Below are 12,190 nucleotides of genomic sequence, written 5' to 3' on the forward strand. Positions count from 1 at the left end.
AAGTGTCACTCAACTATGTTAGTAACAGCTTGGACCAGGAGAGCAGTAAAGATACTGACTTTCTTTTTCAACTGGGGGATAAGAGGGCAGAGGGGCTGAACTTAGCTGTTTCTCTAGAAGTCTGGAAAATGAACACACACCTTCCATCCAAGAGGCTGTAAGCTCATTATTATTTTAATCAATTATTTATCATGTTCCCCTGACTTACAGGCATGGTAAGATGTTCAGTCAAGGAGTAAGTGGCAGCCACAGAGACCCTTTTACTTTACAAAGGGGAAACATCGGCTAGAGAAGAGCAGGAAATTGCTGTTATAAGGTTGTATTAGTTCATTAGAGACTGAGACCAAGAGTCCTGACTCCCAGTTTGATACCACCATGTCCTCAGTTTTCAACCCACATGGATGGAACTCTGTGCTATTTCTGCCCCCTGGTCTAGGGAGATAGTCATTTTTCTGCCCATCTTCTGACCCCTCCCCTTCTCCTCCCTCTTGGCATTTGGCAGATCCAGGCATCTATTCCAGGAACAGGAAGCCAAGCGCAACAGGTGCTTGGAGGTCATCATGATCAGCCCAGACCCCAGGCCCTCCCCTGGCTTGGCCCGGTGGGCTGAGAGCTATGAGGCCAAGTGTGAGCGCAGGCAAGAGACCCGTGAAAGCCGCCGCTGCCGTCCCAATGTGACCACTTGCCGCCAGGTGGGGAAGACACTGAGGATCCAGCAGAGAGAGCAGCTCCAGAGAGCTCGACTGCAGCAGTTCTTCAGGAGGAGGAACCTAGAGCTAGAGGAGAAGGGCAAGGCGCACCGTCCCCAGGCCAGGGAGCAAGGGCCCTCCAGGCGGCCAGGCCAGGTGACTGTCCTCAAGGAACCTTTGTCTTGTGCCAGCAGGATCTCTTCTCCCAGAGAGCAGGTGGGCCATGTCAAGGGACATACTGCTCTGTGCTCCGGGACCTTCTCTGGACAAGGAGGATGGGTGGGCTCAAGGTCGCTAAAAGTGATCTAAATCAAGTCCTTCTTCCTCAGTCATAGAGTAAAGTTGCTAAGAGCTTCTTACAGTAAAGTTGCCAACAGCTACTTATTCAGAGATTTTTGCTATTGTGTTTTTGTTTGTCTTTTTGTTCTGCACTTGACTTATAAGAGAGAAAAAAATAATTTTTAAAAACAATTCCACACTGGGCATGTTGGCTCATACCTGTAATCCCAGCACTTTGGAAGGCCAAGTCAGGAGGGTCACTTGAGGCCAGGAGTTCGAGACCAGTCTTTTGATAGAGACAAGTCCCTGTCTCTATCAAAAACTTTACAAACTAGCCAGGCATGGTGGTGCACACCTGTAGTCCTAACTAATCAGGAGGCAAAGATGGGAGGATTACTTGAACACAGGAGTTTAAAGCAGCAATAAGCTATGATCACGCCATTGCACTCCAGCCTGGGCAACAAAGGGAGACCCTATCTCTAAAAAACTTAAAATAAAACAAATAAAAATAATTCCAAAGCTAACACCTATATCAGTTCAAACTTAGGCAATATACACATATCTTCTACAGCTATCTTATAGCATTCATTCATCCATCAGTCACCAAATATTTACTGAAAGCTTATTATATGCCAAGTATACAGGCCAATCCTCTTGACACACACAGAGACATATCTGTCCTCTCTTCTTCTGCAAGGCTGTTGTGCCCACTCTTCTCTCTTTCTCTGGTGTCATTCCAATTCTATTAAATCGCTCGGCTACAGCCTCATCTGGTCCAGGAAGCCTTCCCTGGCTTCTCCAGGCCACCTCTGCTGTCTATGGGCCTTGTGAGGTTAAAATCTTCAAAGATTGTGTAACCCTTAGAGGGCCCATTAGTCTGGCCTGGAAAGGAAGAGTGTTGGCAAAAACCAGGGTATGCTGAGATGACCTTGGCCAGCAAACCATCTGTGTCTTCCTACTGAGGTTGTGAGCATGTTGACAGCAGGGATGTGTCCACTATGTTCCGTGGAAATGCTTGGCATTGTGTCCTACCCAGAGTGGGTACTCCATTAGGGCTTCTTAACTAGTGGATCTGTTATGCTCAATAGGAGATACTGTTCAGAGCAATGATCCCAGAGCCCAGTTGCAAAAGAAAACAAACTGTTTACTAAAGCAAAAAACCTCCCCACAACTCCCCACTTTACCTAGTCTTCACACAAAACCTCAATGATTTTCTAGCTGTTACTAAGAGGAAGGAAGTTTTCCTTCGAATATGGAAGGAATCTTATGGATTATCTACTCCAAATTCCTCACTACACAGACAGAAGACTGAGACCTAGAAAAGATGGGATCTGAACCCAGATCCCCTTACTGGCCACTCAGACCAGTTCTCTTTCCACATCACCATGCTGGCTAAGTGGCCAAAACCAAACAAGGTAAAGAGAGAGAGGGAAAAACAACAACAACAACAACAACAACTAGAGATTCTAGAGAGAAAAACTGGAGAAAAGTACAGCTCCACATATGCCTGGCCTGAGGAGGACCATTTCTGCCAGTCAGGACAAGGATGTCAGGAGCAGGAGAAGCCCATGTGGCTCTGAAAGCTTGAGTGGGCTACTTTGGTTTTGTGGACCTGAAACATTATCCTTGTCCTGTAATGAATTACCACAGACTGGGTGGCTTAAATAACAGAAATTTATTTATTACAATTCTGGAGTCTGGAGGTCTAAGACCACGGATCCTGCAGATCTGGTGTCTGATGAGAGCACTCTTCCCGCTGTGCAGATGGTCTTCTTCTCATTGTGTCCTCACAAGGCAGAGAACAGAGACAGAAAGCAAGCTCTCATGTCTCTTCTTATAACAGCACTAGTCCCATCCATGAGGGCTCCCTGCTCTGACCTAATTATTTCTCAAAGACTCCGCTTCCCAATACTATCACATTGGGAGTTAGGATTTCAACACACAAATTTGGGTGGGGGGACATTAAACATTCAGTCCACAACAGACATGATGGTTGGTTCTTCCTTCTGAAATCATCAAGAGAATCTTTCAAGAGGCTCCAGGCAGTGGTTTTCAGCATTCCCCACTTGCCTTCCAGGTGGCAGGCACCAGCTCTGAGGTCTTTCCAGCCCAGCATCCTCCTCCCTCAGGCATCTGCAGGGATCTGACTGACCACCTCTCCTCACAGGCTGGGTGCCTTCCTCCACAGGACCCTCCCATCAAGAAGCCACCCAAACACCACCGTGGTAAGAGCAGAGCCTCCCTCACTCCACAGGGCCTGCAGAGAATCCTGAGACAGCTGTCCCAGCTCACTGGCAATGGAGAGTCCCTGCCCCTCCCCACTTCCCTCACTTCCTCCCCATAAGTTCTAAATCAACTTATCCTCTCTCAGGTACTCAGACAAAGGCAGAAGGACCAACAATTAAGAACGATGCCAGTCAGCAAACCAAGTAAGTTCCTGACCCTAACCTTCTCACATCCCATTCATTCCTCTCTAGAGAGAACACAATGAATTTCTATGTCCACTTTAATTAAGAAAGAGGAAGCCCTTCCCCACCCTACTGGCTCTTCAGAAGGGATTTCAGAAGGAATCAACTCACTGCCTCCTGACTTGATTCTTTGGTCCATTATCATTATTTTTAATTTCTTCTCTTTCCAGTTACGGAGTTGCAGTTCTGGATAAGGTAAGCACATATTCACTTTGAAGGGGTCGAATCAGAAAGTATTAAGCTCTGACATTCTGGAATTCCATGATAAACTTGCCTGGGATGGAAGGGCATCTTCTTCCTGGATGGCAAGGGGGTACTGAGCATAGACATGGGGACTAAATGGACCCTGTCAGAGCCCAAGCAGAAGAGCTTTGCTCTACACAAGCCAACCCAGGTGTAGGTTCTATGTCACAGGGTTTCAGGGGACTTAGAGACATTTTGAATACCCTTGTTCTTTCTCTCCAGGAAATCATCCAGCTTTCCGATTACCTCAAAGTAAGTGGCATGTGACCTCTCCCCTCAGTTCCTCCATCCACCTACCCCCTGATCCTCCAGGTTAATCTTACCCTCTTGCACTTTTTTCCCGCGCCCCCAGGAGGCCCTACAAAGGGAGCTGGTCCTAAAACAGAAAATGGTGATTCTCCAAGACCTACTGTCCACTCTGATTCAGGCCTCTGACAGCTCTTGGAAGGTAAGAGAATGAAATTTTTTTTGAACGAAACTCATGGGCTTCTATGTGTTCCTATCTCATTTTTCTTTCCACATCATCACAGTAAGAGAAGGGGTTTTCTCACTACTGAAAAGTGAGCTGGGAAGAGGCAGAAGATGAGGCGGATAGTGCTTAGACCTAGAAGTCAAACAGGTCAAATAAATATATGGGTCATCACCTGAGGGTCATGGTGCTACATATCCAAGGAAGACCCAGAACCAAAAGTGGCAAGAATTCCCATTTTTTAATTTGTTGGAAGGAATGAAGGAAGACCCCAATATAGTTTATATTACTGAATATGGTAAATGCCAAATATTTTTTTATGGGATTCACACCGATATTTATCCAAACTAGCATGCCACGTACACACTCAGTCCAAATAAAAATATCAGAGTGGGAAGGGACCTTAGAGACAATCTGGTCTAATACTCTTATTTTGCCCAGGAAGACACTGAGTTTCATAGGGGTCAAGTAACTTGCCAAAAGTCACACAGCTAGTTAGTGGTAGATCTGGAGCTAAAATTCAGGCCTTTGATTTCGGTCCATTCAATGTACAATATTCATAGGTTATGTCCTCTATACAGAACACTGGACTAGCACTAGAAATAATGCGATTATTTAGATAGGGTTCTTGCTTTGAGAAGGCTCATGGTTTTGTAAGAAAGACACATGACTAAACAATACAAAAACATGAAAAATAAAAGAAATGTTTTCAAGATATAGGAAAATACAAGAAGGAATGAGTGACTCCAGAGAAGAAAAGAGCCAGGGGAATGCTTATAAGCATTTGCCAGGAAAATATGGAAGCAGAAATAGTGTTCCAGTTGGGGTATAGGCAAAGATCAAGGCAAGCCGGGCGTGGTGGCTCACACCTGTAATCCCAGCACTTTGGGAGGCCGAGGCGGGTGGATCACCTGAGGTCAGGAATTCAAGACCAGCCTGGCCAACAGGGCGAAAACCCGTCTCTACTAAAAATACAAAAATATTAGCTGGGTGTGATTGCACATGCCTGTGATTCCAGCTACTTAGGAGGCTGAGGCAGAAGAATCACTTGAACCAAGAAGGTGGAGGTTGCAGTGAGCTGAGATAACCTCATTGCACTCCAGCCTGGGCAACAGAGCAAGAATCCATTTCAAAAAAAAAAAAATCTAAAGGCATGACACAGTCTAATAAAATGGTTCTCCAATTTTTTTATTTCAGGATTCCTTTATACTTTTTCAATTATTGAAAATATATAAGAGATGTTTATATTTACCATATTAGAAATTAAAACAGTTGGCCAGGCGCAGTGCCTCACACCTCTAAGTCCCAGCACTTTGGAAGGCCAATGCAGGAAGATCACCTGAGGTCAGGAGTTAGAGACCAGCCTGGCCAACATGGCAAAACCCTGTCTCTACTAAAAATACAAAAATTAGCCAGGCGTGGTGGTGCACACCTGTAATCTCAGCTATTCCGGAGGCTGGGCCACGAGAATCACTTGAGCCCGAGAGGTGGAGGGTGCAGTGAGCCAAGATCGTGACACTGCACTCCAGCCTGAGTGACAAGGCAAGACTCCCTCTCACAAAAAAAAAAAAAAGAAAGAAAGAAAAAGAAAGAAGAAAGAAATTAAGACAGAAATTGAGAAAGAATTATTAATTTTAAAATGATAGTAAAATACTTCATGCTAATCTAAATTACATGTTTTAAGAAAAACAGTCTGGGGGCGGTGGCTCACACCTGTAATCCCAGCACTTTGGGAGGCCAAGGCAGGCAGATCACTTGAGTTCAAGAGTTCAAGACCAGCCTGGGCAACATGGCAAAACCTTGTCTCTACTAAAAATACAAAAAATTAGCCAGGTGCATTCGCATGCACCTGTAGTCTCAGCAACTCGGGAGGCTGAGGCAGGAAAATCTCTTGAGCCCCAGGGGCAGAGGTTGCAGTAAGCCAAGATTGTACCACTGCATTCCAGCCTGGGCAATGGGAGTGAAACTCTATCTCAAAAAAGAAAAAGAAAAAGAACCATTTTCAAAAACAAAATTAGTGACAGGAGTGTCATTGCTTTACCCTTTTGCAAATATTTTTAATGTCTGGCTGAAAAAAAGACAGCTAGATTCTCCTATTTACTTCTGTATTCAATCTATTGGTTTAAACATAAAGAAAAATTCAGTCTTACACAAATATGTCATTAGGAAAAGTAAGACTTTGCTTATCCCTTAAAAGGGTCTTGGGGATTCCCAAGGTTCCTCAGAATCCCCATGTTGAAACCTGTAAATTAGTATATATTATAAATTCATGTATTAGTATGAGCTACAAGCAGCTTGACACCACCAAAGCATAAAGCACCAGGTGGAAAGAGACAGACCACACAACCTCACCGGCCTGTGTGACATCTCACCCCAAAGATGGCTTGAGCAGAGAAAGAAAGATGATGGGAGAGTATGGAACAAAACTGAGAAGTTGCAGCGATGTTAAAAAAGACTTCCTAAGCTCAGCCTTGCTCCTCATGTCAGACATTGTACCTGGATTTTTCAATCCACGGTCGGGGCTCCTGACTGTTAGGTCATTTTCATCGAGAGTAGGAACTTGGGGCAGATAGTTGTGCATGTGAGGTGGTTTCTGGACCTGAACTAAATTGAGATCATCTCGCTCATTTGTTTGACAGTCATTTGATAAGTTCCAACTCTGTGCTGGGTCTTGTGCTACAGGGACAATGAGCATTATGGTCCTAACTCTTGAGGAGCTCACAGGCCAGCCACGAAGACAGAGACATGTAATAAATAACACCAAAACAGTATAATAAGGCTATAGCAGCAGTGCACACAGCAGATGCAGGGAAAAGAGAAAGAAGGCAGCAATTATTCTGCCGGAGGTGGAATAGGTAAGGCTTTAAAGGAAGGAAACCTAGCCAGGCACGGCAGTTCATACCTATAATCCCAGCACTTTGGGAGGCCAAGGTGGGGAGTCCACTTGAGGCCAGGAGTTCGAGACTAGCCTGGCCAACATGGTGAAAACCCGTCTCTACTAAAAATACAAAAAGTAGCTGAGCGTGATGGTACATGCCTGAAGTCCCAGCTAGTCGGGAGGCTGAAACACAAGAATCGCTTGAACCCAGGAGCTGGAGGTTGCAGTGAGATGAGATTGCGCCACTGCACTCCAGCCTGTGTGACAGAGCAAGACTCTGTCTCAAAAAATAAAAATAAAGGAAAGAAACCATTTTAGCTGAATCTTGAAGGATGAGTAGGAGCTCACCAGTAGAGAAGCAAGAGTGATGATGAGGAAAAAAAGCAGAAAGTAGAAGAGTGTTTAAGGTAAAGGAATTGGAATGATTACAGGCCTATGTATGGCAAAGAATTGGGTATGCAGAGTAAGGCTGAAAAGAAGGTATGTCAAAGTAGTGCCAAAGAAAGGATCTCAGACAGGTCTTTAGAATTATAGGTCTTAAACTTTTTCTGTTGAACAAGGTATTTCAAACTTGAATAATGCATGGACCCATTTTTAAGGGAAACCCATATATGTAAATATATAAAATCAGAGATCCATTAGAATGCATGCTACCCAGCTTAAGAAACACTACTGTAGGTAATAAGCTGAGTAGGAATAGAACTGTGCCTTATTGAGGTTTAGAGTTCTACACTTAGCAATGTCTGGCTCATCCTTAGAAGGTATGCAAATACTATCTGAGGAAATGACTTGTGAATGATCAGATCTCTGTCTTAAAAGGTTCTCTAACTTCCAACTGGATGCAGTGTCTCACACTTGTAATCCCAACACTTTGGGGGGCCAAGGCAGAAGGATCACTTGAGTGATCAAGACCAGCCTGGGCAACACAGTGAGACCTCATCTCTACTAAAAAAATAAAAATAAAATAAATTAGCTGTGCATGGTAGTACACACCTATAGTCCCAGGAACTTGGGAGGCTGAGGCAGGAGGATCGCTTGAGCCCAGGAGGTCCAGGCTGCACCACTGTACTCCTGCATGCGGTAACAGAGCAAGATCCTGTCTCGAAAAAAAAAAAGAGCACGGAGGTTTCAAGGATTCTCTAACTCGTAGCAATAAGAACCCTGGCTCCAAGCTGGGACTGGGGGAGTTGAAAGTCTTGTAATATCCCAGGTAAGACACAACCAGAGCTTGAATCAAAGCAAGCTTTATGGGAATGAGGGGGATATATTAAGAGACATTTCTGGGTTTGTCTCCAAGGAGGAGTTTCACCCCATGCTCCAGCCCAAGAGCAGAAGTTCCCTTGGTTGTGGTTTTCTCCCTCCCTTCTTCTCACCCCTCCCAATCCTCACCCTTCTCTTCTTCGTCCCTCCTCCCCACCAACCCCCTAGCTTCCAGTTTTAAAGAAAAACAGTCTCAGACTTTTTCAGTTAACAGCTATTGTTTCCCTTAAAATAAGGCAATTCAACTCTCTATCTCTTCCATGAAAGCCTCAACTTCAATAAAAGTATAGCCCCAAACTGTGGTATCTGGGGAAAACAATGGGAAGAAAGTGGCCAGAACTGGTTCAGATCTTTATTTTTGCCATTTGACCTTCATAAATTTGAATTTCTAACTTCACATGCTGAGAACTCACCACAAACTCCCTATTAGAACCCCAAGGATCAGCTCCCTCCGCTGGCTTCACCTCCAGATGTCTCTGGGCCTTTTGGATACCATAGGCCCTGGGGCCCTGAACAGGGTCCAACCTTCAGGGCAGAAACAGCTCTACTAGCAGAGAAAGCAAGCTTTCAATATTGTGCAATACAAAAATGAGAGCAGGGCAGACTTGGGTTTGAAGATCTGCATCATGGAATTAAGATCTTGAGATGACAGCGCAGCGGGGATTGGCTGCAAGCCCTAAGCAACCTCTGCTAGAGCAGAGAGATGAGCTGTGGGCTGGTGCTTCCGTGGTGAGGTGGTGGTGTTTCTGGAGAGCAGATCAGAGGCAGGGGAAAATCACGCAGAAGAAGGAGCTGAAGACCTCAGATCGGCACCAGGTGTGTATGGCCTCCGCCTTGCTCCTCTCTTCACTGGGGGTTATATGCCCTCTGAGCCCTGGGCTCCGGGGGTCTAACTGCCTAGAACATCAGCGGTAGGCCTGTAAAAAGTGCTTCTTACCACATACAGTAACACTGGGCTTCAGTGTGGGGAGCCCTGGGGCTCAGACCAGCAAACTACATGCCCCATTTGCAACAACAACTTGGCTGCGACTTTTGTGACGTCTTGGGGAGTCCACAAAAGCAGAGCTATGGAAAGAGGTTTCGTTCAAGCTTCAGACTTGGGTGGCCCTTCATCCCCACTGAAGGGGCTATCGTAAATTGTCATCCGTTGCAACAAGAATGGAAAAGTAATCTGGGGTTGGGCCAATATAAAAACAGTTGAAAGAGGTAAAATATTGGATTAAAGCCATACTATGGAATGGGGAGAGAGGAGATACCCCAAAAGGGTAGCAGACTGGGAAAATTTTAAGAATATTGCCTTAGGCCTGTTTTCTTCCCAAAATATAGCAAGATAAACCTTAAACTTGGTAGGTTTGATTGCATTCTGCATAGAAAGAGTCTGGGCAAAGGCAAATGTGCAGAGCCGGAAGATGTGAACCAGAGGGGGTAGGTGTAGAGCCAGTTGATTTCAGGACCTGTGGACTGACAATGAACAGGTCACGGCAGAATACAGCGTTTTACCAGTTACTTCAAAGCTCAAACAGTAGAAGTCTTTCTCCACGTCTTCCGTCGGTCCCAAAGCCCTGTGCTTATTGTAGATGCCAAATCCCTGACTCTCTGCTTTCCCTCACATGAGACGTTAGGAAAAACATTAATAGCAGGAGGCACTTTAAAAAATTATTTTTGGCAACACTTTTTGCTTTTGCAAGCCCCAGCTGAGTAACACAGGAAGCAGAAAGGGTGGGGGCACCCCCTGGCTCCCATGGTTAGAAGAATAAGCCAAACAAGATCAAAACAGGAGCTGCGAGATACCACTTCCTGCCTCCTCCAGGCACCCTGAAACTCACTGAGGGAGGCAGACCTCAAAGCCGAGCCCCCTCCTCTACCCCCAGACCGTTACAGACCGGAAATGTTACAAGAGATGGAAACGTCCAGGCCGTCTGGCTGAGAGGGCCCATGGCGTCTCAGGCCTAAAGAGAGGTGGAATTTCAAGACCTCACAAGTGTCCCACTTGGCCTGGTTGGAAAAAGCCAGAGAAAGGATAGGAAAACCAGTCACTGCCCTTTCTCTGGAAAACTGGCTCTTATTGATGGCTCCCCTGCCCCCTCCCCTACACACATACACCCTACACAAAACTCCAGGCTAGAAGAACAAAACCCCTACCTGGGCAAAAGGGGCAAGTCTACAAAGGGAGGGGACAACAAAGTGGCAGGGAAGCTGTAGCTACTCAGCTGAAATACTGAAAAACTGAGAAACAGAGATTGGCTCTTCATGCCGACCTTGCTCCCCTCTCGCCCTTGAGATTAGCATCTTTCTTGGAATGTCCAAAATATCATTAGACAGACCCAGCTTATGAATAAATAGAATGTGACTCTCTGGGAAGCTCCCTTACACCCCCTGCCGCTCTTACTCTGCTTTAATATCTCTCCATTTCTTGCTTTCTTAAAGAAGTTCTCATCTTGAGTCTAACATGTACGTGTGCATGTGGAAATGTACGTATGCAAGTGGAGGTGTGTGTGGAGATGGAAGTGTGTGTGTCCAGGTGGAATTGTGCATGTGCATGTGGAGGTGTTCGTGTGCGTGTGAAGGTGTGTGTGTGCAGGGGGATGTATGTGTGTGTATATGGAGGTGTGTGTGTGCATGTGAAAGTGTGTGTGTCCATATGGAGGTGTGCGTGTGCATGTGGAGGTGTGTGTGTGCATGTGAAGGTGTGTGTGTGCAGGTGAAGGTGTGCATGTGCATGTGAAGGTGTGTGTGTGCATGCATGTGAAAGTGTGTGTGTCCATATGGAGGTGTGCGTGTGCATGTGGAGGTGTGTGGGTGCATGTGAAGGTGTGTGTGTGCAGGTGAAGGTGTGCATGTGCATGTGAAGGTGTGTGTGCAGGTGGAAGTTGTGTGTATATGGAGGTGTGTGTGTGCATGTGAAGGTGTATGTGTGCAGGTGGAGGTGTGCATGTGCATGTGGAGCTATGTGTGTGCATGTGAAGGTGTGTGTGTGCAGGTGGAGGTGTGTATGTGCAAGTGGAGGTGTGTGTGTGCCCATGTGAAGGTGTATCTGTGCATATGGAGGTGTATCTGTGCATATGGAGGTGTGTGTGTGCATGTGGAGGTGTGTGTGTACATGTGGAGGTGCGCGTGTGCATGTGGAGGTGTATCTGTGCATGTAGAGGTGTGCATATGCACGTGAAGGTGTGTGTGCATGAGGTGTACGTGTGCATATGGAGGTTTGCGTGTGCAGCTGGAGGTGTGTGTGTGCAGGTGGAAGTGTGCGTGTGCAGGTGGAGATGTGTGTGTCCAGGTGGAGGTGTATCTGTGCATGTGGAGGTGTATGTGCATATGGAGGTGTGTGTGTGCCCATATGAAAGTGTATCTGTGCATATGGAGGTGTATCTGCATATGGAAGTGTATCTGCATATGGAGGTGTATCTGTGCATGTGGAGGTGTGTGTGTGTGCGTATGGAGGTGTGCGTGTGAATGTGAAGGTATGTGTGCATGTGGAGGTGTGCATGTGTATGTGAAGGTGTGTGCATGAGGTGTACATGTGCATATGGAGGTGTGCGTGTGCAGCTGGAGGTGTGTCTGTGCAGGTGGAAGTGTGGGTGTGCAGGTGGAAGTGTGTGTGTGCAGGTGGTGTATCTGTGCATGTGGAGGTGTGCATGTGCATGCAGAGGTGTGTGTGCAGATGGAGGTGTATGTGTGCAGGTGGAAGTGTGCATGTGCATGTGGAGGTGTGCGTGTGCATGTGGAGGTGTGTCTGTGCATGTGGAGGTGTGCGTGTGCATGTGGAGGGGTGTGTGTGCATGTGGAGGTGTGTGTGTGCAGGTAGAAGTGTGTGCATGTGCAGGTGGAGGTGTGTGTGCAGGTGGAGGTGTATGTATGCAGGTGGAAGTGTGCATGTGCAGGTGGAGGTGTGTGTGTGCAGGTG

At 46.3% G+C, this 12,190-nt stretch overlaps 1 protein-coding gene across 3 annotated transcripts in view; it reads left to right on the forward strand.

Annotated features, from left to right (window-relative positions):
- Nucleotides 1–505: 505 nt before the first annotated feature.
- The window catches only part of TRAF3IP3 (TRAF3 interacting protein 3), a 24,470-nt gene continuing 12,785 nt past the window's right edge, over nt 506–12,190 (forward strand). Inside the window, exons 1-6 of one of the 3 annotated variants that reach the window (XM_011938132.1) lie at nt 506–905; nt 3,046–3,193; nt 3,340–3,397; nt 3,607–3,631; nt 3,902–3,931; nt 4,032–4,127. In XM_011938132.1, the coding sequence (XP_011793522.1) occupies nt 561–905; nt 3,046–3,193; nt 3,340–3,397; nt 3,607–3,631; nt 3,902–3,931; nt 4,032–4,127 (702 nt within the window). In that variant the 5' untranslated portion in view covers nt 506–560. Of the gene's footprint in view, nt 906–3,045; nt 3,194–3,339; nt 3,398–3,606; nt 3,632–3,901; nt 3,932–4,031; nt 4,128–8,773; nt 9,103–12,190 lie in introns of those variants that run through there. The other 2 variants (XM_011938138.1, XM_011938143.1) reach the window with 2 other exon arrangements.

The sequence above is a fragment of the Colobus angolensis genome, unplaced genomic scaffold (assembly GCF_000951035.1).
Source record: "Colobus angolensis palliatus isolate OR3802 unplaced genomic scaffold, Cang.pa_1.0 Scaffold100, whole genome shotgun sequence".
NCBI classification, from domain to species: Eukaryota; Metazoa; Chordata; class Mammalia; order Primates; family Cercopithecidae; genus Colobus; species Colobus angolensis.